Source organism: Halichoerus grypus, chromosome 9 (assembly GCF_964656455.1).
Source record: "Halichoerus grypus chromosome 9, mHalGry1.hap1.1, whole genome shotgun sequence".
NCBI lineage: Eukaryota > Metazoa > Chordata > Mammalia > Carnivora > Phocidae > Halichoerus > Halichoerus grypus.
In genome coordinates this window covers 126041145-126066775 of record NC_135720.1, presented here as the reverse complement: position 1 = coordinate 126066775, position 25631 = coordinate 126041145, and the positions used below count along the sequence as shown (strand labels likewise).

General features: G+C 38.7%; 1 protein-coding gene across 6 annotated transcripts; it reads left to right on the top strand.

Moving 5' to 3' along the window:
• The first annotated feature begins 1002 nt into the window (after positions 1-1002).
• On the top strand, positions 1003-23244 carry EEF1E1 (eukaryotic translation elongation factor 1 epsilon 1). 6 transcript variants are annotated; one of them, XM_036120704.2, is made up of 5 exons: positions 1040-1149; positions 1497-1618; positions 5915-6115; positions 12125-12220; positions 21423-21975. In XM_036120704.2, the coding sequence occupies exons 2-5, from the start codon at positions 1559-1561 to the stop codon at positions 21561-21563; spliced, it is 498 nt and encodes a 165-aa protein (XP_035976597.1). In that variant the 5' UTR covers positions 1040-1149; positions 1497-1558; the 3' UTR covers positions 21564-21975. The 6 variants fall into 6 exon arrangements, with proteins under 6 accessions (XP_077911811.1, XP_035976579.1, XP_077911812.1 ...); XM_078055685.1 differs by lacking the exons at positions 1497-1618; positions 21423-21975 and adding an exon at positions 22830-23244 and having other exon boundaries at positions 1003-1149; XM_036120686.2 differs by lacking the exon at positions 1497-1618 and having other exon boundaries at positions 1003-1149.
• Positions 23245-25631: the final 2387 nt, after the last annotated feature.

Below are 25631 nucleotides of genomic sequence, written 5' to 3'. Positions count from 1 at the left end.
ATTTTGTTCATTCACTTTTCAATGTGGAAAAAAATTTTTTCCAGAAATCTTTTGGAAGTAGTCCAGGCTTCAACATACACTACCCATTTTCTACTTTAAAGACCTAAACATATAACAGCTCAGGAGGAAAATGTTATATGCATTGCTTATTTACATGAAAAAAGCTACATAAATTACATCACTACTTTATCTTTGTGGTATTGCAAATAAAGATCATTAAGACTATTAATGGCTGGGCGCCTGGGTGGCTCAGTTGGTTAAGTGACTGCCTTCGGCTCAGGTCATGATCCTGGAGTCCCGGGATCGAGTCCCACATCGGGCTCCCTGCTCGGCAGGGAGTCTGCTTCTCCCTCTGACCCTCTCATGCTCTATCTCATTCTCTCTCTCAAATAAATAAATAAAATCTTTAAAAAAAAAAAAAAGACTATTAATGGCTGATTTTCTTGGGGCACAGGAATTGCTTGATGGTATCTAACATACACAGTGCTCTACAAATAATCTTTAAATTTTAATGTTACTGCTACTATTGAGCTGTAGATTGAATGAAGAAAAATTTGTTTTTCCAATACAATTAAAATCCCCATGAATAACACCGTTAGAAATTCCTAACAGATTGTGAACTCTTTGCTATTCAATTTGATTGTTCAAATTCGCAAATTCCCAAGCCAAGCTAAGGTAAATCTCGATTCCAATTATGCATAAAAAATCTCTTAGCATGCCAAATCAGCTAACCAGTTAACTCTGGCAGCCAGGACAACAGCCTGCTGTCTAGAAGTTGGCTGACTCCGTCTACTGCAACACCAAAGCCCGTTATGCCAATAAGCCCTCAGGAGCTCCAAGAACTCACAGAGCTGTCTGCCACCACCTCTCCACCTGTCTTACACCCACCTTTCCGCCCCGCCCCTTACCTTGGCCTCGCCTCCTGCGCTCAGGCGCGTTTTCCCCGCCCCCTGCGTTCAGCCAATAGCTGGTGACGTTTGTGGGAGCGGGCCTTCCCTCCCAGCCAATGCAGGAGATCCTTGCTGTCCTAGTCCCTCCCCTACCAGGAGCTCCTGCCGGAAGATGGCGGCGGCCGCAGAGCTGACGCTGCTGGAGAAATCCCTGGGGCTGAGTAAAGGGAACAAATACAGCGCTCAGGGCGAGCGCCAGGTGAGAAGCGGGGCTGCGTGGAGGGGAAGAGGTGGACAGGAGCGGGCCCTGCTGAGCCCGGGTAAGATGGGCTAGCCGGCAGAGGCGGAGGATGCGGCTATTCTCCTCCCCCACGTGTCTGCGCCGCAGGGCGGGCTGACTGGCGTCTCTCGGTCTCCTGCGGCCCTCGCTGCTGGAGGGTGGAGGGCAATCTGCCCCGTTCGGGCTTGCCCTGACCTTTTCCCCTGGGAAATTGTCATCCTGTTCTGGGAAAGCGAGGAGAGCTCTCAAAGAGCCCTTAGACCAATCTGGAGGCCCCGTATTTGCGTACAGTGACAGCACTTACTTTAACACTACCTTTCATTCAGCGTCACGCAGCTACTCCAGAGAACTAACGGGGTGCCAAGTAGCACTGTGCTGGGACTGGGGAATGCAGCAGTGGTTGAGAAGGACACCCTCCTTCCTCCCTAGGAAGCTTGGTTTTAACAAGGTGGGCAAATATTGTTGCTATTTTAATTACAATAAGTGAAAAGTGCTGTATTGAAGCCGAGATGGCTGAGAGAGCACGTAGGTGGTCTTGGTCCAATCTGGAAGATTCAAGGAAGGTTTTTCTGAGTTGTTCAAGTTCAGTGTATGACGTGAAGAGAATGAAGGGGAAGATTAATACAGTATGAAATTGGTAAGATATAAGGACTCCGATTTCTCAGGGCGGTGAAGAACGTTTGTGTTTCGTAAATATCGTTGACGTCGATGGGGAATGCATTAGGAAAGGAGAATAATTGTAGGGAGACTACTTTGGATAGATAACGTTTTTTTTGCCTCCTTGAGATTTTTTCCATGTGACGTTTATTTTTTGTTCTTACTTTTCTGTTTTTTGTTTGGTTTATGTTAAAAGCAGTCCTAGTGTAGTTCTTACACTTAAGTTCAGCTGAAGCATAGAAAGGTCTCGGGGCTTGTCCAAGATGAGCCCACTGACTGGAGACAAAGCCTCCTGCTTTTGCTTTTTCCTCTGGCCACATGCTAATTCCTTCCCTTCACCCACTGCTTCCTCGTTTGGTTTCTGTTTTTTTAGAGAACATTGCCAAGACATGAGTCTTGCCTTCAGGAAGCTTACCTAGTATAAGAAACAGTCATTGACAATTAATTTAAGGCAAGACAGAATATATGCTAAACGGAGGAGACATTGTTGAGGAATGTGGACGAGAAAGTTAATTTTGACTGTGAGAATGGATTTGTAAACTTCACAGAAAACCTGGTGTTTAAAGTGTGTAAGGCCAAAATTATGAAAGATTGGGAAGTTTGGGGCAAGAAGTAGACCAATATGAAAAGTGCTACAGTGCAAAGTAAGCCCAAAATTATAGTTTGAGGGCAGTTGTGAGGGCTCTGGAGTTCATAGTGTGGTTTCTTACTTTAATTAAAGCTTTTTTTTTGGTCTTAGCAGAGGGCAGCTATTGAAAGTTTCTATTTATATGTTTGGGGCAAGGGATGGGAATAAATGAAAAAATTCGGTCTTTTTTTTTGGGTGGGGCCGGGAGACAACTGATAGCAGTAAGCCAGCAATGATGTGAAAATATTGGAGTTCGGGAGCAAATGGTCAAGAAAGAATTCTTGAAGCATCTTTGGTGCAAAAAGGGTGGTTTTATTGAAGCACAGGGACAGGACCTGGGGGCAGAAAGAGCTGCACTGGGGTTGTGAGGAGTGACTGATTATATACTTTCAAGTTGGCAGAGGGTTAAGGATAGCGTAAGTCTCTAAGGAATTTGGAAGCAAGGTTTCCAGGACCTTGAGGGGCTAGCTATTGTTAGGAAAAGATCATTTATTACTGTCTAGTAAAACCTTAGTCATGAGACCCTTCAGACATATATCAGTGGGCCATATGCTTGGAGTATGAGTGCTAACATATATCTTGGGGGTAGAGATAAAGGAGGTTTCGAAAGGGATTTTTATACATTAAAGGAGACTTACAGGATCCTAGAGGTCAGGCTAATGTTAAGCTAAGGTTGCCTTTTGCCTTTAGCAAAGTATTAACATCGATGGAGGCAATTGAGTTCCTAGAGGAATGTCACTCTGCCTGTCTCGAGGACTTGTCATTGGGCTGTAAGTTGTAAGGAAATTTAATTTTTTTCTTTTGCCTTTGTTCTCCACATCAAGCAATAAGGCCTTCTCTGCAACATTACCAATGATACAGTAGTCACCCGCCTGTGTACCTCCTCCCCATCCATAGTTTCGATATCTGCCGTTTCAGTTCCCCATGGTTAGCCATATCCAGAAACAGATGATCCTCCTTCTGGCATAGTGTCAGAAGGTCAGCTGTAGCCTAGCACTATGTCACAACACCTACATCATTCACCTCACGTCATCTGATTATATGGGCATTTTGAAATCTTGCATCATCACAAGAAGAAGGGTGAGTACAGTAGAATAGGATATTTGGAGAGAGACCGACCACATTCACATAACTTTTATTACAGTATATTGATATAATTGTTCTACTTTATTATTTGTTCTTGCTGTTAATCTCGGACTACTGTGCCTAATTTATAACTTCAACTTTATCATAGGTATTTATGTATAGGAAAAACATAGTATATGTAGGGTTTGGTACTATCCATGGTTTCAGACATCCACTAGAGGTATTGGAACATATTCCCCACAGATAAGGGGAGACTGTGTAATTGAAAACAATCCAGGGTCGCCTGGCTGGTTCAGTTGGCAGGGGATGCGACTCTTGATCTGTCGGGGTCATAAGCTCGAGCCCCATGTTGGGTATAGAGATTATTTAAGGAAATAAAAGAAAAAAATTGAAAACAATCCAGAGATCCAGCTTTCGGAGAATGGTTTGTTAAATTATGGTACATCAGCATATTATAATATTACTTATTAGCCATCGACGTTGATTACTTAGAAGACCATGCCATCCTAAAATGAATGTGGAAAAAGTATGTGTCCCACGATTGCAACTACATAAGATTTGTGTACTTTAGGTTGTATGAAGGAAAGAGAAGGGACTTTGAGGCAATCTTACTTTATCCAAACCCTGATTCTGCCATGACAAAGCGAGTGACCTTGGTTCTTTGTTTGTAAGATGATGATGAAATTACTTACCAACTTAGAAGATGTAATGAGAAGGTAACTGGGAAGTTTTTGACTTAGCAATGTAGGATTATGGATAATTTATTTTTACAAATAATTCTCTTTAGAATTAAATGTCATTTCCCCCCACACGCTCATTGATGGCAAGTTCTTTTTCTGTTTTTATTTTGTTTTGTTTTTTAAGTATAACATACCTTCAGAAAAGCAAATAAATCTCAGCGAGTTACCACAAAGTGAACACAGGTAGGTAACCACACAAGGAACCAACCAGCAAGGAATAAAACAGTAGAACCAGCACCCCCAGAGGGTTCCTTATTGTTTTCTTTCAGTGCATTTTTTAAAAGGATATTATTGGTGATCTTAGAGGTAGAGGCTTCATTTGAGTGTGAAGGCAAAAGTGAAAATTCAAGGAGCTAAGTGGTGAATGAGAAGTGGAAAACCAGAGAATACCCTTCGTTACTTCCTTTCACTTGTAGGAAGTAACCTTTGAATCTGTATCTGTAAAATGTTAATCTGTCTGTTTACTTCAGAGTCCTGTTGACCTAGATGTGAGTATGAAAGTGTCCTGCGAAGTGTAAATCACTTTACAAGTACAAGATATTTAGTGACTGCAAAAAGCAGCTGTCTTCCCACGAAAATACTCTTCTTTTGTTTGTTTGGGTCATTTAGATTGTATATTATTTGTAATTGGTCAGTCTCCTCATCAGATGATACCTTCCATTTTCTTTTAAATTTCTCATAGTGCTTTGCTTGGTTGTGCATCAAGAACATTTAAATTAATTGTCAATTTCTTATAATCTGAACCTTGGTATTGCTGTTTTTTTGTTTTTTTTTTTAAGATTTTATTTATTTATTTGACAGAGAGAGCACAAGCAGGTAGAGCAGCAGAGGGAGAGTAAGAAGCAGGCTCCCTGGCTGAGCAGGGAACCCGATGTGGAGCTCCATCCCAGGACCCTGAGATCATGACCTGAGCTGAAGGCAGACGCTTAACCGACTGAGCCACCCAGGCACCCCAGTATTGCTGTTCTAATAAGGGAAACAAAAACAGGATTATTTTTCAGATGATTACCTGAAGCCCAGACTATTATCAGTGGCCCCAATTATATTTTGGAATGTTTTTTAAACATGAAATATTGGCCAACAGTGACTTCACTCTAAAAAATTGGTGGATATGCAATTCATGGCAACCAAGTCACTGTCACAGTCCATACCTAGTTAACGAGATATATTAGATCACATATCACTAAAACCAACCCATATCTCATTTGGTGGTTCTAACTACATCAGCATTAAGTCAGTGTTACTATAATTATATCCTTTTGTTGTTACAGAAGTCAGGTTTATTTAAGTATGTTCATCTTGCTAACATAGGGTATTGGTAAACTTGATCCAAACTAATGCAGTATTATTAGGATTTCCATTTTTTCTTCTAGTATATGCACAGTTATGAATTATGTAGAAACATTGACTTTTGCAATGTTACTACTTTGTCATTTCAAGCATCTGTTCTCAAATTGTAAATAACATCTTAACTACTATTTTCCTGATTTTCATTTGAATGTAATTTAGTATCTTAGAGTAGAATCCTAGGGCGTTTGAGAAAACAGTGAGGGATTTAGCAACTCCTTAGAACTTAAGGTCATGTTGGTATTTGTTTTTTAAATTTTCAGAAGAACTATTTTTTCTTTTTAAGATTCCAGTTCTTCAAACAAACAATGGTCCAAGTCTAACAGGACTGACTACTATAGCAGCTCATCTTGTCAAGCAGGCCAACAAAGAATATTTGCTTGGGAGCACTGCAGAAGAAAAAGCAATCGTTCAGCAGTGGTTGGAATACAGAGTAACTCGAGTAGATGGAAACTCCAATAAAGACGATATCCGCACTCTGTTGAAGGTATTGTGACTTCTCTTTAGAGGCTAGAATGCATGAACTGTTAGTAGCAGGAAGCTCTCTCCTCTGAGATTCACTAGCCAAAGCCATTGGCCTTCTTGTTTCCTTCTGCCTCAGGGTAATTTTTACCTGTTATTACCTGTGCTGGAAACGGACTCTGCCTGCACTCCCCCTTCAGATCTCAGCTCAGATGCCCCTTCACGAGAAATGTTCTTGACCACCTTTCCCTTAACACATGTGGGTCCTTGTTCTATATGCTTTTTCTTCCTAACACTCATCAGTCAACAATTATTTGTATGATTTTTTTTTTTTAAACAGGATGTCTTAATACTTAGTTTCTGCACTCAGCAGTAAAGTACTTTCTCGAAGGCAAGAAGGGAATCAGAATCTTCGGGAGCTACTGAAAAAAACTGTTAGATTGATCTGAAAAAACTCACATTTTTTTCCTTGAGACTTATTGCTTTAAGATCTGTATTTTCTTTCCAAAGAAGCAAAATCAGAATAAAAGAATCTATCAGTATAAGGTATAAGCTGAATATGGCTCCAGAGTCACCAGCAGTAAAAAATATTCCAAATGATACTTTTTGTTATTTATTTACATAAAAATAAAGCAGATCAAAAAAAGTTTTTATAGTAGCTTAGAATTTAAAGGAACCTAGAGATCATCTAGGCAACCACGTATCACTGCAGGAATCCCTACTGTTTTCTAATTTTATTCCCAGTGTCATATAAATTGGTAGTATGAGTTGTGCAAGAAGGTCTCATAGAACTGAAAGCTTTTCAGTGATCATTCTGGGGAAATGGTTTAAACTGTATTTTTGATAGATATCATAAAGAGAACTGATAAAAAATAAATTTCAGGCTTTGTTCCTTTATAGGTCTATCCTGATCAACTATTTATGCTTAATATCCATACTGACCCCTCCCACTGGCCTCTGCCATGCTCAGCAGCCTTTCTAGAGGGAAGCAAGCATGTCTTTCCTCTACGTGAATGTGGGATTTCAGGCAAATAAAATATAAATATAACTATCTCTTACAATTTTCCAGAAGAAAGGATAGTAATAAAGTACTTCATTCTGGAAGATATGAACAGGATTTCACTGAATTGGGTTTATAAGTTCAAAGTTGTATTCAGAGATTGGGTATTAAGAACATAGAAGTAATTCCACCAAAATGTTGTATCTGGGATATGTAAATATTATTTGAAATTGCAATCAGGAGAATCTGGCGATATTACCATTTTTGAAGTGTACAAGGGAACAGGTGATTTGGTTGTCATCCTTGCTCTGCCAGTTTCCTTACCTGTACCTGTACCTGCACTGATGTGCCTGATGCAGTTCTAAGGGCCAGTGGTCCAGTGACCCAGTAGACACAGTCCCTGCCTGTACAGAGCTCAGACCAGTGGGGGAGACACATGTATGTATAATGGACTGCAGTGTGATTTTTGGCCATATAAGCATAGATGAGAAAGTGTTGTTTTCTTTTTTTTTTTTTTAATTTTTTATTGTTATGTTAATCCCCATACATTACATCATTAGTTTTAGATATAGTGTTCCATGATTCATTGTTTGTGCATAACACCCAGTGCTCCATGCAGAACGTGCCCTCCCCAATACCCATCACCAGGCTAACCCATCCTCCCACCCCCCTCCCCTCTAGAACCCTCAGTTTGTTTTTCAGAGTCCATCGTCTCTCATGGTTCTTCTCCCCCTCCGATTTCCCCCCCTTCATTCTTCCCCTGCTGCTACATTCTTCTTCTTCTTTTTTTCTTTCTTAACATACATTGCATTATTTGTTTCAGAGGTACAGATCTGAGATTCAACAGTCCTGCACAATTCACAGCGCTTACCAGAACACATACCCTCCCCAGTGTCCATCACCCAGTCACCCCATCCCTCCCACCCCCCACTCCAGCAACCCTCAGTTTGTTTCCTGAGATTAAGAATTCCTCATATCAGTGAGGTCATATGATACATGTTGAGAAAGTGTTGTTTTCTGTTTTGCTTTGCTTTTGCCTGTTTTTATCTTAAAGGCAGTAAATATTTATTATAGAAGTTTAGGAAATATAAGTAAGGAAAAAAATTTCAAGCATTAGTAGTCCCACCAAGAGAGAAGTGCTAATAGCACTTATGTTTGGTCATCAAATATTTATTGAACTCCCTTCATGTTCTTTCCATGCTTTTCCTTTCCGTATAGACATGTGTGTGTTTTGTTTTAAAAGTGGGCAGCTGTTGGCCACTGTGACTTGCGTTTTTGTTCACTGACAGGGTGTTGTGAATACCTTTCATGTCCACAGAATATTCATTTATACTATCTTTTTGATAACCTGTTAGTATTGCCTCATAGAGGTGTATCAGGATTTAAATCATTTTAAAAATTTCCTTGTATGCATTCTTTTTAATACTGCTATTTATCTTTGTATTACTTATTTTTACTTCTTACTCTTTAAAGTTCCATTTCGGGCTAAAACCACTATTCTAAGTTTAAATGGCTCATAATGTAATACATAATTTCAAAATGGCAGGCATTACAAAACACTAACATTTGTTGAATCTAGATGGAGAATATATAACTGTTTATTATACTGCTTTTTCAATGTTATTAGACAGGTTAATACTAATAGGGAAAAAAGCCTCAGAACTCTATAGGAGGAAATATTTGATAATAACTTTGGCCATGGGAAAGACTTGTTTAAAACAAAGAAAATGGACACTGAATATTAATTCTGTGAATATTCTGAATATGTGAAATTCTGTGATATGGCAGGGAAAATTTGAATTATATCACCAATCAGAAAAATATTAATTATAAAGACATTTTAAAGACGACAACCTTGAGTCTCTATAACAAAAACTTACACATGGATTCTATTTTAAGAATATATACACTGTACAAACCAGTGTTAAATTATTGTTTCAGGCCTTTTTAAAAAATGCTTCTTAAAATTAAATTGAATATATATTTTATTCTTAAACTTTATCCAAGGTGTTTCATTTGAAGACACTGGAGAGAAACCATCTCCATTCACAGATCACTCTAGAATTTAAGTGGTAGCTCCTTATATACCAGTCTATTTCACCCTCTGTACCCAAATTTTATTTTGATTTTCCTGCATTTGTCTCATTTTTGTCCATATTCCTTTATGCCCTCATCTGTAGTGCCCCAGCAGTTGCATGCTTACATAGCATTTTGAAAATTACTGTCTTTAGACGAAGACGTGGGCAGACTCAAAGACATTAAATTCAGTTCAGCAAATATTTACTACCTACAGAAATACCATGGGCCAGCATTTGGGATGTGATTTGAGAAAACAAAATGTTCTCTACAGTTTAAGGAATTTTTCTGGAATATATGCTGTTGACCACTGAGCAGTGTTCTAAAACGAGTCCTTAGAGAAGCCTGTGAGAATATCTGATAATAATCCATGTAACTGATTTACAAACCTTTATCTAAAGGTTATATGAATCTTTTGTCTCATTTGATTTGAATGTAATGTAATAAATGCAGCATGAATTCCTGTGCTGTGAAATTACATGTTAATTTTGAGAGGAACTCAGAGTATTCATACGATCTTTCTTTTATCTACGTTTTTTTCTTTTCTCAGGGAGGTAGTTGATTCATTCATGCTGTTCTGTCAGACTTTACTTCTAATTTAGATTAGGATCTCTTAAGATTTTTATTTCATTTTTTAACATGTACTTTAATTCTTTTTTTTCCTTCAAAAGTGCTTACTCACCATTTAGGGAGCTCAGTGCTTACTAATATTTTGTTGTTGTTAAAGATTTTAAATGAACTCTTTTGTGTATATATTTAATTTAACATTGCCTTTTGAAAATTGATGATTGTGGTCTGGAGAACAAATGGCAAAGAACTTTCTGTGGGTTTAAATGGTGTTTGAAACTGGAGTTTTAGGGGTGGCTCAGTTGGTTAAGTGTCAGACTCTTGGTTTGGCTCAGGTCATGAATCATGAGTTGTTGAGATGGAGCCCTGCATGGGGCTGCGTGCTCAGCACGGTGTCTCCTTGAAGATTCTCTCCCTCTGCCCCTCCCCGCACACCCACGCGTGCATTCTCTCTCTCTCTCAAATAAATTAATAAATCTTAAAAAAAAAAAAAATGGAGTCTCTGCAGGTATTGGAAAACTAGATCTCCAGTTATAAAAGAATGAAATTGAAGTTGGAATGTTACCTTACACAATATATACAAATTAACTCAAAATGGATTGAAGTCCTCATTGTAAAACCTAAAACTATAAAACTCTTAGAAGAAAACCTAGGGGAAAAAATATAATGTTACTTGATTTTGCAGGGATTTCTTGTATATGACAACAAAAACACAGGCAACAAAAGTAAAAATGGATAAATTGGACTACATCAAAATTTTAAACTTCTTTGCATCACTGGACACAGTCAACAGAGTAAAAAGGCAACCCATGGAATGGGAGAAAAATACTTGCAAATCATGTAACTGATAAAGAGTTAATATCCAAAATATGTAAAGAACTCCTATAACTCAGCAACAAAAAAACTAAGAAGCCAGTTAAAAATGTAAAATGAGGGGCGCCTGGGTGGCTCAGTCGGTTGAGCGGCTGCCTTCGGCTCAGGTCGTGATCCCGGAGTCCTGGGATCGAGCCCCACGTCGGGCTCCCTGCTCAGTGGAGAGCCTGCTTCTCCCTCTCCCTCTGCCTGCCTCTCTGCCTACTTGTGCTCTCTCTCTCTCTCTGTGTCAAATAAATAAATAAAATCTTTAAAAAAAAAAAAAAATGTAAAATGGTACAGTTGCTATGAAAAACAATATGCTGATTCCTCAAAAGATCAAAATAGAATTGCCGTATATCCAATAATTCCACTTATGGATGTATACCCAAAATAATTCAAAGTAGGCTTTAAAGAGATATGTGTACACCCACATCCATAGCAATATTATTGATAATAGTCGAGAGGGGCCCATTGGCGGATGACCAGAAAAACAGAATGTGGTATATATAAACAATGGAATATTATTTAGCCCCAAAAGGGAAGAAAATTCTGACTCATGTTAACAACATGGCTGAACCTTGAGGTTGTTATGCTAGGTATAAGCTAGTCACAAAAAGACAAATGCCCTATGCTTCCATTTACGTGTTGTGTCTAAAGTTGTCAGTTCATAGAAATGGAAAGAATGGTGGTTGCCAGGGTCCGGGTTGAGGGGGAAATGGGGTGTTGTTTAACAGGATAGAGTTTCAGTCTTGAAGTGTGAAAAAGTTCTGAAGACTGATTAAACAACAGTGTGAATATCCCTGATATTTACTGAATTACACACTTAAAAGTGGCTAAGATGGAAACATGATTGTATTACAATTAAAAATTTTTAAATATACATATATAAAAATACAGCAAACCAATAAATTATAATCCTCTTAAGAGAAATTATTGAAGAGCTTTTTATATTTTAATGGAAAAATTAAATCTAACATGAACATAATGATCTCCACCCCCCCAAAAAAAATTGGTGTCTTTCAAATGGTCATAGATGACATTCTGAATAGCATTTTTTAATGTTTTCTTATTTCTTTAAAATAAAATAAGACTAATAACATTTACCCTATTTTTAAAATGAGGTGATTAATAATATGATCTGTTCTTTGAATGAATCTGAATCTATTAATGTCAGATTAAATTTATCAAATTAAAAGTCATTGTTTTGTTTTTTAATAGTCTTCTAAATGTTTGAAGTCCAATGATATGGTAGTTAACTTTATTATTACTGTTTTTTATTTTTTTTCAAAGATGTTATTTATTTGATAGAGTGCACACACCCGTGCATGAGTTGGCGGAGGGACAGAGGAAGAGGGAGAATCCCAAGGAGACTCTGAGCTGAGCGTGAAGCCGATGTGGGGCTCAGTCTCACAACACTGAGATCATGACCGGAGCTGAAATCAAGAGCTGGATGCTTAACTGGCTGAGCCACCCCGGGACCCCAATTATTACTGTTTTTTAAATGAAATTTTTATTTTTTTTATTTTTATTTTTTAGGATCTTAATTCATATCTTGAAGATAAAGTCTACCTTACAGGATATAACTTTACCTTAGCAGATATCCTATTGTACTATGGACTTCATCGCTTTATAGTGAGTATTTGAATAGTTGTTAGCTTTTTTCTCTGTAATGTTCAGAATGATTTTTTTATTTGTCTTGAATTTAAATCAAATTTGCATTTTCACCTTCTCAAATGAAAATGAATTGTTTTTATACAAGGTACCGTATGCACATATTCCTTCCACATTTCCATCAAATATAGTAGCTTCCTGTTCCTTGACCTCTTTGCTTCCTGTTGTTGTTTCTACTCTTGTTCGCACCTACTTCTCTTGCCACCCTTTGAGCTTGATCGTCATCATCACCTGGTCCCTGTCATCAGCATCCCACTCTCCTTCTAACATCTTAATTGCATACCCCATATTCTGTGAAACCGCTAATCCTTAGCTCGTAATCTCTAACTCACTAATCCCATCATTGTCTGAAGCAGTTGGATTCCTTCCCATTTCCAAACCTATTTACTTTTTCCCTATCCAACCAGATCCCCTTTTGTGTAACTTCCGATACTCTTCTTAGTATCTGCAGCTTCTTTGCTCCACTGTACATTCACCACCTTTGTCTGTAAATCCCCACCTCTTGGTCAGTTCTCATAAATGCCTTCAATCCCATATCCAAGCTGAGCTCTGTTGGAGAAATCCCAAAGCTACAGATTGGTACCACTATAAATTTATACTATCCATTTTCAGCCAGGCTCTCCTACGGATCAGCTCTTTCATTCCTCCCAGGCATACTTCCAGACCTTTAGCACTTTCCTTAACCCCATCCTTTCCCTCCCCCTTTATCTTAGTCATTATCATGGAGTCATCCTCCCTCTCTCAGCTAGAAATTGGAGACTGTTCATTTGAATGCCTTCATCTTCCAGCCCACTGCATGCTTATCCTTAACCGTCTTGTCTCCTTTCACTGCCCTCTTACTTGAACTCACCCTCCTGCCCTGTTTCTGGATCTTGTCCCAAATTTTATATCCTTTCTTTCCCATATGTGCAATTTTCCCCTTTATCTGGTCAGTCTCTTTATTTTTTTTAAATTTATTTATAGAGAATTTACAAGAGAGAAGTGTGAGTTGGGGGAGGGGCAGAGGTGGAGGGAGAGAGAGCATCCTCAAGCAGACTCCCCGCTGAGTGTGGAGCCCAACTCGGGGCTCGATCCCAGGACCCTGACTGAGATCAAGACCTGAAGTGAAATCAAGAGTCAGATGCCCAATCAACCAAGCCGAGCCACCCAGGTGCCCCCTGGTCAGTCTTTTTAAGTTGTATCCCATCTTAAATTTATTTACAGTTAAATGGCACTCACTATGTTCTCCATGCTTCATAAATGTTAACTCATTTAATCCTTAAAACAGCCCTGTAAGGTAGGTATTATTATTATCATCCACATTTTACAGATAAAGTAAGAGAGGCACAGAGAGGTCAGATATCTTCTTTGAGATCACCCAGCTTTTCCCCTGTGGAAAAAAATAACCCGTAGATTTTTCTGTATCCCGCGCCTCATGCATCCAATTAATCAGGTTCTTTTGTTTCCACCTCTTGGATGCCTCTCACATGTGTCTTCCTGTGATCCTGGGTGACAATTGCCTTAGTTCCAGAATTCATTATCTTCTGTCAGGGCTATTGAAATGGCCTCCTGCCACCAGTTTCATCTCATACCGTCCATCTTCATGGCCACTGGAGCGATTTTTCTCACAAATGTGTCTTTCTTTCTCAAAATAAGTAGTTCCTCACTGCCTGGGCTGGGAGCCCCTTCTTCATGTTGACCCTGCCTCCCCTGCCAGCCTCATCATCCTTGTTCGCCCCGCACTCCCCTCTCTCAGCCTTAGCATACTCCCTGGTCTCTCCTCCTGTGCTCCCTCTGCTCAAGGTCCTCGTACTGCTCTTCTCTTTGGCTCCCTGGGCCCAGCCCTTTTTTTCCTCCCAAACTGGTTCACATTTCAGCAAGTGTCACTCAGCTGCAGCACTGACCTCCTGGTGAAGCCCTCTCAGGCTCCTGAAGCATACTGAAGAGCCCTTTCCTCTGTTCGCTCTGTGCCTCACAGCCTCCCTCAGCTTCAGTTTGTTTCACTTTCTACTGTAATTCTTCTTGGAAAATTTCTCTCTTTTAAATCGTAAACTGTTTGAGCCAGAGACTGCAGCAACTCATATTTGTAACACTACCGTCTGACGTAATTCCTCCCACATGCATATAGTCTGCACTCCCCTCCATAAACATTGAATAACATAACGGATTCCTCTAGATTTTTCAGTTTTATGTATATTTTCTCTTCGTACCTCATAACTCGGAAGGAGATGGTATTATCCTCCTATTATAGAGAAGGAAGCTAGGGCTTGGAACATCAAGCGCTTTGTGCAAAGACACAGCCTGGGTTTTGGAGGGGCCAAGACGAACTGCGTCTTCTGCTGCAAGCGTCGCAGTGTATGGGGACGCCCTTCATACACCGTCAAATAACATAATGTATGACCGAAAAAAAAAACCATAATGTATGACAGTTCTTCTTCATCCCCCCTCAAGCTCTAATTCCTCAGTGGATTTACTCGACTTATTAAGCATTGTTTCTCTAAAATCCCTAAAGGATTGTGCTGAGTTCTATAACATCATCACTGTAACCACCTAGTATGATCCTTCGCTCAGCCTACTAGTTTCTATTATTACAACTATACATACTGAGTTCATTATATGTGTCTATAATACTGTCCTTGAGAGACATAAAAGAAATATAAAACCCTATTTTCAACTGTTGATCTCTTCGAAGAGATAAAACTGTTTCACATGAAAAGAATTGAATAAGGCAAAGTGCTAATTTCTGGTCAGAATATTATAGAAAAGTTAAAGAGGCAAGTAGAACAAAGTAAAATGTAGAATCATGAAATTGTCAGAAAAATATCTGCAGGATTCGGATGCCTTTGGCTATTTAAGGGAATTTGTGTTGTTTTAGAAAGCTTAGTGATAAGTTTGAATATAAATCTTGCATGTGAGTAGGATGACCATCTGTTTTCTCATCCAAAACACTTTTGACAGTGAAAGGAGGGCTATTAATAACTATTGGTACAACAGGAATAAATTAGGACAAATGCTCCTTGTATTTTGAAGAGATAAGACTCAATTTTAAGCAAAATAAGGGGATTGAGGAGGATCATGTCCTATTTCTCTTTGTACCCCTTCCAGCTCTTAGCACAATGCATCATACAACTAGATGCTTATTGAGATCAGCAATGCTTAGCAATCTCTTCCTCTTTGTATTTCCTATTTTAGGTTGTATATCTTTATAGTGTAATCTTTAGTTTTATGCTTCAATGTGATTAACTCTAAAACCTTATTTGAATGTGAAGACAGTTTAAGTAGAGCTGAAATAATTTGATCTATTCCATTCTAGATTCAAAATATTTTAGTAACTTTTTGAATGTAGAATGGTGACGTAGCATGGTATACCTTATTTTAAAATACAAAAGCCTCTAGCTAAAGAGAGTTTGCTGTTATGGTATCTACCTATCTTTATCCCGGTGACAAATCTACAGTCTTTCAACTAGGAGGTGTCCATAACTTGACTTGAGAGCGAGTCCACTGTTAAGAGCATGGCTACTTTCTAGAGGAGCATAAGAACAATTTATATCTAACAACAACAGCACCCTTGTAGACATTTTTAAAACATTTAAATGTGGCATTACTTAATTTTAAAGCTTAATATTAGGAGAAATGTCATCTCTAATCCTATGTGTGTTGCTGTGAGCAGGCTAATGAAGGCCTGTCTGGACCATCACTTGGCTAGTGAAGGCCTGTCTTCTTGTGGCATCGACTCTCATTAAGAAGGACAGCATTTCTCCCATGTAATAAAGTCTAACTCTTGCAAACCAAGTGTGTATTTACGTTTTTCTCTCTCCTGGCTTATGCAGGTCATGTGGTAGGGAAAGGAAGTACTCAGAAGGAGGGAGCTTGTCTGGAATTTCTTGGCCAGCAGAGTGAACAAGGTCATAATTCTATAAAGCGAAATAGTGATAGCACAAGCTGCATAGTTATTTAATTATGAATCCAGGTGTCCTGGAGGGTGTTGGGTTTTCAGGCAGGTTAGAAGTGTTCTGTTCAATGCAGCATGTTAAAACTCGGGTTACATTAACAATATTTAATGATATGTGCCCATTTATATTTCCTGTTTTGGAATGTATGTCCTCTTTACATGTAGTGACTAGGATATTATGATGAAGGATATTATGCTTATCTTTTTCAAAACAAAAGTGAGTAGAATGATATGTAAATCATTCAGCTCACCATCCCTTTGGGTTCGTGAAATGAGTCCATAACCAAAGCATCTCTCCCACCCTGGTCCATGTGCAGGCAAAGTACATCAGAGAAATAAACACCCTCTCAAGGAACTCCTCACCGACTCAAACCTCTACTGTGATAGAATTGCACAGTGGTGTTAAATGACATCATCCCTCTTGAGTTAGGTGTAAATATATCCAGATGAGAAAAAGGTGATTATTCAGTATTAAATTCAGGCAGAATCGATGTAAAGCTCAGATTGGCTACCTGCTCATATTCATCAGACAGTTTCTTGTGCTTCTTTGCTTTGGCAGTATATTTATTTTTGCCCTCATGCATTCCTTCATTTATTTGTTCCCATTATTAAATACTTAATATGTAATCAGCACAGGGTACAAAACAGCAGTCAGGGAACCTTCAAGTCATCAGATAATCCCACAGTATTTTGTTTCATTGTGAGCCCAATTTTAGTTGTGGCTAAGTTACTCTGATTTTAAGATCTGGTCTATCTTAATTCCTTTGAGGAATATTACGTTGTTCTTCCTTTGTGAAACTGCCAGTTAGCGTGGCTGTTTATTATCATACCAGTGATTCATTGCTTTCTTAAAGTGATTTCACTCGTAGATAGCAGTCCCTGTGAACACACTGTTACTCAAGATTATTGAAATCCTTTGTAGCATTATGAGCTGCTTGACTATGAGATTGTTATCAACTAAAATACATTTGTTTTGAAGTTAGGAGCATCAGTGGAGGTATGTCGTTCTTTTGGAAAGAAAGGAAAAGTACAAGAAACAGCTAAAGTGCAGTCCAGCAGCACCAGCCATAAAGAATGTCCCGAAGGTAGCAAACCAGCCTCTCACCCCGATCTGGAATGGGTCACTTAAAGTGGTGCTCACATGTCTCCATGGGAAATTAGTAGCTAAGAATATTATCTCTTTGGCTTTGAAGGTTCAGACTAGGTATAGAGAGCCAATATAAATAAAAAGGGATGATTAGGTAGAAAGAGCCAAGAATCATGGCTGTAGACACAGTGGCATGTGGGCCAGTAAGAAACAGGAAGTGGTGACTGGAAAGTCACATTGTTTCTCCTGTTGTAAGAAAGGAAAAGAAACTAGCCGACTAGAGAGGGATGCTGGAAGACCAATGTTGTACGTGAAAGGGCCTAGGGGATCCCATCTAAAAAGTTCTAAAAAATTGTAAGGTTTTTTGGGGGGGGGAGGGAGGGGTCTGTTTTGTGTTTATTTACAGTAAATTCAGAAATAAAATGCCTACCAAAAATACAGCAGAGCTAACAAATTGAGATCAGTCATAATTTTCTCAGATTCATGGGACAAGCTCCAAAATTTAAACTAAAAGGAGGGTCAGTGGTAACCAGCACCTTTTGGAAAGGTTCTTGTGTATTTCTGGCAAAATTTTCTGAGGGAAAATGAACAGACTTACATTCTCTGAAGTAGGTCATCTAGTTAAAAATTATTGGAATAAATTGGAAATATTAGAAGAAGCTTTAGAAGCTCTTGGAATAAAAATTATTTTGCAACAGGGCTCCTGGGTGGCTCCGTTAGTTAAGCATCCGACTCTTGCTTTCGGCTTAGGTCATGATCTTAGGGTCGTGGGAGCAAGCTCTGCATCCAGCTCCGTGCTCAGTGGGGAGTCTGCTGGAGAGTCTGTCTTTTTTCCTCTCCCCCCCACTCACTTGCTGTCTCTCTAAAATAAATAAATAAACCTTAAAAAAATTTATTTTGTACCCCCCAAAAAAAACAAAAAATAAAAAATAAGTTCCTTTGTGCCTTGAGTCTATTCATAATCCTTACACTAGAGACTCAATGTGCAATTTTTAAGTTGGAGAATATCGATTTTGCTGTGTGTTGTGTCTTGTTTTGCCATTTTAAATAATAGGCCATAATAGTAGCAGCATTAACCAGCCTTCTGCAGTAGCAAAGACTCCTCTGAAATGTAAATAGTAAACAGACACTGCCCTTTGTGTTTCAGAGTCTGAGTGAACAACTTGCACATAGATCAAACAAGCATTAGTACTGTATTGTTTGGAAATGCTTTCTTCTCAGTGTGTTTTAATTCATTCAGAAAAATAACATTTCACCAAGTGGCTGAGTGGAGACTTTTCAATGGAAGAGTTGTGAAAAGTAAATTGTAGAAGGTGGTCAGATTTGAATCCTGTATTTCAGCAACTGACATGAAATCAAGTTGGAATAAAACTTGTTCGCTTTAGCTATCGGGAGAGGTTGCTGAAGTTGATTTCGAATGTATGTATGTATGTACATATGTATGTGTGTATGAATGAAGAAAACTCACCCCCGATTTCCTGTTAGATTTGTAGCTGTGTTTACTAGTGGTTGAGCTGGTGAAGTTCACATATGGGAAAGATTTAGAAAAAGAATGAAGTGTCAGCTCTTACAAAATGTGTTTTACCTTTTGAATAAACTGATACTCAGTTTATTCTGTAGTGGTTGTTTATTTGCCTCCTGTGTACAGACCAGATAGTTAGGAATAAGATAACTCTTCATATGTGAAGCCATGAATTCTCTTTTAATAAAAAGTAACTTTTATATTAAAAAAAGACATTCTTGGTCAGTTTTCTTGACTAATGTGTTAATTTTCTATCTCTATGCCATAGATTAACGATATTGTAGGTGAAATAGTTCCAGTAACGTATTTCTGATAACTAGATGCAACCTTACACCGCCTTAAACAAGTTGAGTATATTTTTATAATTTGTGTAGCAGCTTATAAGTAAGGACCTAAACCTGAAACTTAAATTTTTTTATGTAGCAGAAGCAGGAGACTTTCACTGCTAATAATTTTTTTTTTCACTGCTAGTAATTTAAGTAAACTGAGCCTACAGAGTTGGACATCTGAGGCCACCAAAGACAATGTTAATACATTGTTGATAAAATAGTATCTTCATGTCTAAGGTAAAAAGGAAAGCAGGATGATTGTATAAATTTTTCTTTAGGGGCGCCTGGGTGGCTCAGATGGTTAAGCATCTGCCTTCGGCTCAGGTCATGGTCCCAGGGTCCTGGGATCGAGCCCCGCATCGGGCTCCTTGCTCAGCGGGAAGCCTGCTTCTCCCTCTCCTTCTACTGCTCCCCCTGCTTGTGCTCTCTCGCTCTGTCAAATAAATAAATGAAATCTTAAAAAAAAAAAAAAAAAAATTTTTTCTTTATAAATTGCCTTATAGTAAATATGAAATGGGAATATGAGTTCAGTTAAACATTTATTGAGAAAATACTACATATCTACCTTTTAATTTTATTAATACTATTTTGTATTCTGCAATACATTTTGCATACTAGAGTGATTTGACCTTCAGTGTTGTTGACCCAATAACGTAGCAGAGTCTTTGCCTGTAGACACAAGTGTATGCTAAATTCTAAACAGCCACAGGACATCTGTCTCACTAGACATGCCTTCCAACAAGCAGACTGCTAATGGATGTGAACCACAGGAGGGTTTTTTTTTTCCCTTGTGTAAATATTCCAGTCAGTTTTACAGAGACTTGTAATATCTGTTGAATAAATGTTGATTTAAGAAGAGGAAAAGGAGCTACCTACTCTACTCTTAAACATGGGTCGTAGCTGTTAGTTACTGCCCCGCTGGCTCTCTCTTTACCTGACAGCTCTTAATCATTCCAGTCCAAGATTTGTCTCAGAGAAAAGTCTCTGAGTCACCTACTTTGGAATTGGAGCCCAGTGAAATGATCGGCACCAACTGTTTTTATTGTGTCTTTCTCTAACCAAATCTCTGGGCATTCTTGAGCTTGACAGGAAATTGTGTGGCCTGCTACCTCCACTAGAGAGAGAGTTCAGCTTTGTAGCAAACCGAATTGAGAAGGTCTGTTCATCTGAGGCATATTCCACTGGAAATAGCCCTTCCTTCTTGTATTAGGCAATAATCACTTGTAATTAAGTGGGTCATCATCTTCTTGAGTACAGTTTTTCCCCAGAGCTTAAGAGAAAGGAAGTAATATACATAGAGAGAGGAAGTATATATATATTCGAGTTTACATGGTATTCCCTTGTTAAGCATGTTAGGTCCTAATAAACCTTGCTTTTAGATTTGCTAAAAAATATTGTAGAGAGAACCAGTGTCTTAGCCTTTTGGAAGCTCTTCTCTTCCTTTCTCCTATCTTCCTTTCCAAAAAGTAAAAAACAAACTCTTTCTGTTAGGAGTTAGATGGTCAGAGCCAGGGTCCCCAACAAGAAAGTATGGAGTCAGAACAGCTAAGATAAAACAGCACTAACATCCTGTTTTGCAGCTTAGGACCACACCGACATTCTGCTTTGCAGCCTTTGCAGAAATGACTTCTACAAAATGTCCTAAAATAAGACAGTTAACCACAAAAGCATTTGTCAGTATCACAGGCAAGGGACAGGTAAGACCTAAGCCCCCAGATGTCAGCAAAAAAAAGACCATCAACACGTGGACATTAACCTAATAGACAGATATGTGACCAAAGCTCTGATTGGCACAACTCAGCACACCCTGATTGCTTAAGAAAGTTACGCAAAAGAGCTCAATAAAAACCCCTAAACTTAGAAACTCTGAGGGCAACCCACTCGGGCCCGCCTCCCTCTCTGGGAACTTTATACTCTTGCTCAATAAACTTTGCTGCCCACCATTCTTCGTCTGGTCCACTCTTCATTCTTCGAAGCAGCGTGACCAAGAACCGGGGCACTAAGGGGACACAAATCCTGTAACATTTGGATCTCCAGATGCTGGGTTAATGTAATTTTTGCATTTGTTGAAAATTTGAGACTTCCCTAAAAAGCATGTCTGGTGTTGAACTGAACATAAAAGCATCAAACAAATGGCTCTTCTAAGTGGCTGAAACTTTTTACTCATTATCTAAATGTATTGGCTTTTGAGAACTGGAGTTTTTCTCCCTGAGTTTTTTATCTTCTACACAAATGGTATTGATAATTGTTCTTATGCAATGTCTGTGTTGTGTGTGTTTTTAATCTCTATTTAGGTTGACCTGACAGTTCAAGAAAAGGAGAAATATCTTAATGTGTCTCGCTGGTTTTGTCACATTCAGCATTATCCAGGGATCAGGCAACATCTGTCCATTGTTGTCTTCATCAAGAACAGACTATATACTAATTCCCACTAGAAGCTATCCATGACATACAGAAGCATGATCACAAATATTTTAAATGGAAAGTATATTCTGGACCAGAGAAATAACGTAAATGGATACACAGTCATTCTTTATTTGCTGAAGTTGGAATAAACTTATGTCTGAATGTTTATTTGTTCTTCAGTTGAAATTTTGCAGCTTTTATGTAAAAATTCAACTGTCAAAACTTGAGATCAAGTTATAAATTAACCTTTTTTTCATAGATGAAATTTATTTTAGTAAAACTTGCAAATCAGTGGCTTAATCTTAAGGGAAAAAAATAGTCCTTTCAGTGGTGACATAACTTGGCTATTTATCGACCTCCGTCTCATATTTTACAATTCATTTCCCCCTTATGGATATTTACAGTAATTTGTTTAATAACTATAATAAATTGTGCCAAGTATACAGAAAGGGAAGACGGATTTGTTTTCAAATATTTATGTGAGCCAGTAAATGTGGTTGAAAAAATCTTTTTTGTTTGTTTCTTTCTTTCCTGTAGTCAGTATTCATTGAGGTGAAACTAACTACTGAACTGCCTTGGAGGGAGCTGGAATAAGATACATTCAGTGGAGCTAATGGTTCTTTTGTTGTGTTGGGCTTATTGGAATATGCAGTGGCTAAAAACAAGATGGGAAATTCCTGCTATTCCACTAACTTTAGACTTGACAACTACTAGATTTTTCTAAACTAAAAGCCAACTCAAGGCTGCTGCTGAAGCCCTCTAAAGAACAAGGACACGTGTTATTAACAAATCTATACATTTTATAACTTACTGGCTGAGTAAATAATTATTGAGAGCTAAAGAACTTTTATTTCCAAATAATAAGAAAAATAGAGCTTTTTAGGGGCACCTGGGTGGCCTAAGCATTGGATAAAACAAATGAGTACATAACTTTCAAGAATAAATAACTTACACACTTTGAATGGCTAAACTGTGATATGTGAATTACAGCTAGGTAAAGCATTTTTTTTTTTTTTAAGGAATGGAATCCATCAGCCTCACCATATATTAGGAGACCTTGAAGAGTTCAGTGCACATGAAATCCCTCTTACGAAATAGAGATAAAAATTTCTGATCTCACGATTTAATTTGCAATGAGAACGTATAAAAATTACTTAGTGTGATGCCTAGCACACAGAAAGTGATCAATACTGCTATGGAAGATCGTAAAATCATAACCCATAATTTTATAAACTCAAATCCTGAACTAATTCTTTTTTTTTTTTTTTTAAAGATTTTATTTATTTATTTGACAGAGAGACAGCAAGACAGGAAACACAAGCAAGGGGAAGCGGCAGGCAGAGGGAGAAGCAGACTCCCCGCAGAGCAGGGAACCCGATGTGGGGCTTGATCCCAGGACTCTGGGACCATGACCTGAGCCGAAGGCAGACGCTTAACGACCGAGCCACCCAGGCGCCCCCTTAAACTAATTCTTAAGTCCCCTTCTGCTGTCCCTGAGGTGCCTGTGCAGCATGAGCCCATCTGAGATAACACAGGTGGGCAGAACATCTCGTTATTTTGGTAAAACATGAATTTGTCTTGTGACTTAGCAATTTAAAAATCTCTGGTCCTCACATCTTTCAAGCTGTTCAAAAAAAGGGACTGTTCTATTCATTGTTTTGTTTTCTAAAAGAACGGTGAGACGACTCTAAAAAAAAGTGGGGCAATCTTTGTGCATGCTATTTCTTCTGAAAAGTGAATGCCCCTTTATAACCATTTTCTTTCTGTGATTCTCAGAAGTCTGCATCACTGATCATTCAATAATCCCTCAAATATTTATTTAGAACCTACTATGTATCAGAAACTGCTTGTCCCTGAGGATGACAGTGACATTATTGCTCACATTTACAATCTAATGGTCTGTGACCAAATTTCTGAAACAGCACATAAAGTTTCTTTGGGAGGCTGCCGCCACTCAGCATTGCTTGAAAGTAAGTAAAAACAATCAGATACCATTTCCTGAAAGCCTGCTCTGTTGCAGGCTCTGTACCAGGCACTACACATTCAAGTTATCTCACGTTAATTGAGGAGTTAGGATGAGGGCATAGACCAACCCACATGCTAACCAACACCTCAGTTAAACCATGGCTGGAGTGAATGGGAATTGGACAATTTCAGAGGCAGAGGACATAATCTGTCACCATATTATACACAGGGGTTGATTTGACTGCCCTGAGTAGATACATGGCCCTGTCTCCTTATTCCACATGCAACTTTCAAGAACAGATAAAAAATTTCAAATAGAGAAGGAACATTTCATCAGTCCAGAATCCATGAAATTTTCATTCATTGAAATGAACACTAGTTTTAAAACAAAGAGAAATAACAGGGCTGGAGGCAATATCAAAAGGTCATTTGCCTTTAGACACAGTTATATCCAAAGGATAAGATGTCATGAAGTATTTTATGAAGTTGTGTGGTTTTAAATCTCAAGTAGCTGCTGTCGCAATATGGTAGGAAAAGTAACATAGCTTCGAGAATGACATAATCACCTGGCTTTCTGGTTAAAACTCCACTCCCTCCCCATCCAGACTCAGCAATAAGATTATTGGACTGAGGTTTTTAACAGATATGTGGGCGTTCTCATTTTTACTTACTCCCTGTTAAACATAGGTCCTCCATTGGCTCCACCCAATTAAATCTGAAGCCATAGTTAAGCATAGTCAGTGATAAGCACATAAGGTCTCCTGCAAGGATGAAGGCAGGAAGGTAGGAGCAGAATGAATGGGAGGTTCACCTACTGCAGGGCATCACATGAGAGCCCTGCTGAAAATCCTTCCAGAAAAACCTCAGGATGTGTTGATAAAAATTTAAGCAGATCTATTGTTGGGAAAGAATGGAACTCTATTATAATCAGGTACAGATACATCACACTGGAAGATCAAATACGCAACTATTTGGCAAGTCAGAATTATTGTGAAGTACAGCTTTTTCATTTATATATATTTTTTCATTTGACTTCATTCCTTTAAAAAAAAAAAAGTCAGACGTTACATGAACTTTAATATTAATCTAGCTTTGGCAGAGATGTGGTGGTTTAATGGATTAGAGCATTTAGCTTTTTACCCCAGAGAGCAATATTTCTTCTTTTTCTCCGTAATTAGATAATCTGCTCCTACCCATTACCAGGGCACTAAATTTCAAATTCTCCATACACCTGAGCAGGCTGCTACATATATGGCCATCTTAATTTTAGTCTTGATTTATTGAAGCTGAATTACATTCCTAACTTCCTGGAGCTCTGGGTGAATTTTATTGCAAAAGCAATGGGGAGAAAGTTACCATCATATATCTCTCTTGCTGGGCAGAGCTTTTAGATACACAAGGGGCTCTATATCCCACTGCTCCATGTCTTGTATGCTGAATTTATAACACTTTGAAGCCCAGCTCTAGGGTTACATACAGGCATATCAGAGATGAGATGGGGAATTTGATTTTGCAATAATGATTACTTGTTGCTGGAGCCCACATTCCTGCAGGCTCTGCCTTTATTCCCAATACTGCTGGTGAATAAAACTAATTCCAACTGCTACCTAATCTAGCAAAACTCATCTTTCACTTACGAGAAAGGCCCAAAGAAGGTAGACAGGAAGTCAGGAGAATTTGAGATCTTGGCTATTTTTGCTATTCTGTCTCAAGGATTTCTGCTTCCATTATCGTGATTCCTTTAGGAACATTTTAATCTTTTAAACTTTCATTTCTTTGTGGGGAGGATGAAAGCTCTGCATCTTTTCCAGCCTGGTGAGTTAATGTGATGGCTCATGCATGCTGTCTCTTCCACTTCAAAGAGCCTGGGTCCCTAGGGCTGGCCAATTGTATTATGGATCCTGCAGATTTGGCTTGCCATTCCTGCTGAGTGTCATCTGTCCTAACGGTCTCGCGGTGGATACTTCTTGTCCCCCCTAACATCATCTGCTTGAGAAATTTGTGCCTGGCAGGCCTGTCTGTCCAAGTTAAGCTTGAAATACAGTAGCCACACAACTAATTTGACAAGGCATAGCTCTGAACAACAAGGCCAGAGGCTTGCTTTGACCAAGACCACAAACTTCCAGTCATCG

Bases quoted from the DNA above. Each gene is read 5' to 3' on its own strand.
- EEF1E1 (XM_036120686.2), top strand. From the start codon at position 1,063: ATGGCGGCGGCCGCAGAGCTGACGCTGCTGGAGAAATCCCTGGGGCTG. The intron at 1,150-5,914 runs GTGAGAAGCGGG...TTTCTTTTTAAG, and splicing joins GCGCTCAGGGCGAGCGCCAG to ATTCCAGTTCTTCAAACAAA. The intron at 6,116-12,124 runs GTATTGTGACTT...TTTATTTTTTAG, and splicing joins ATATCCGCACTCTGTTGAAG to GATCTTAATTCATATCTTGA.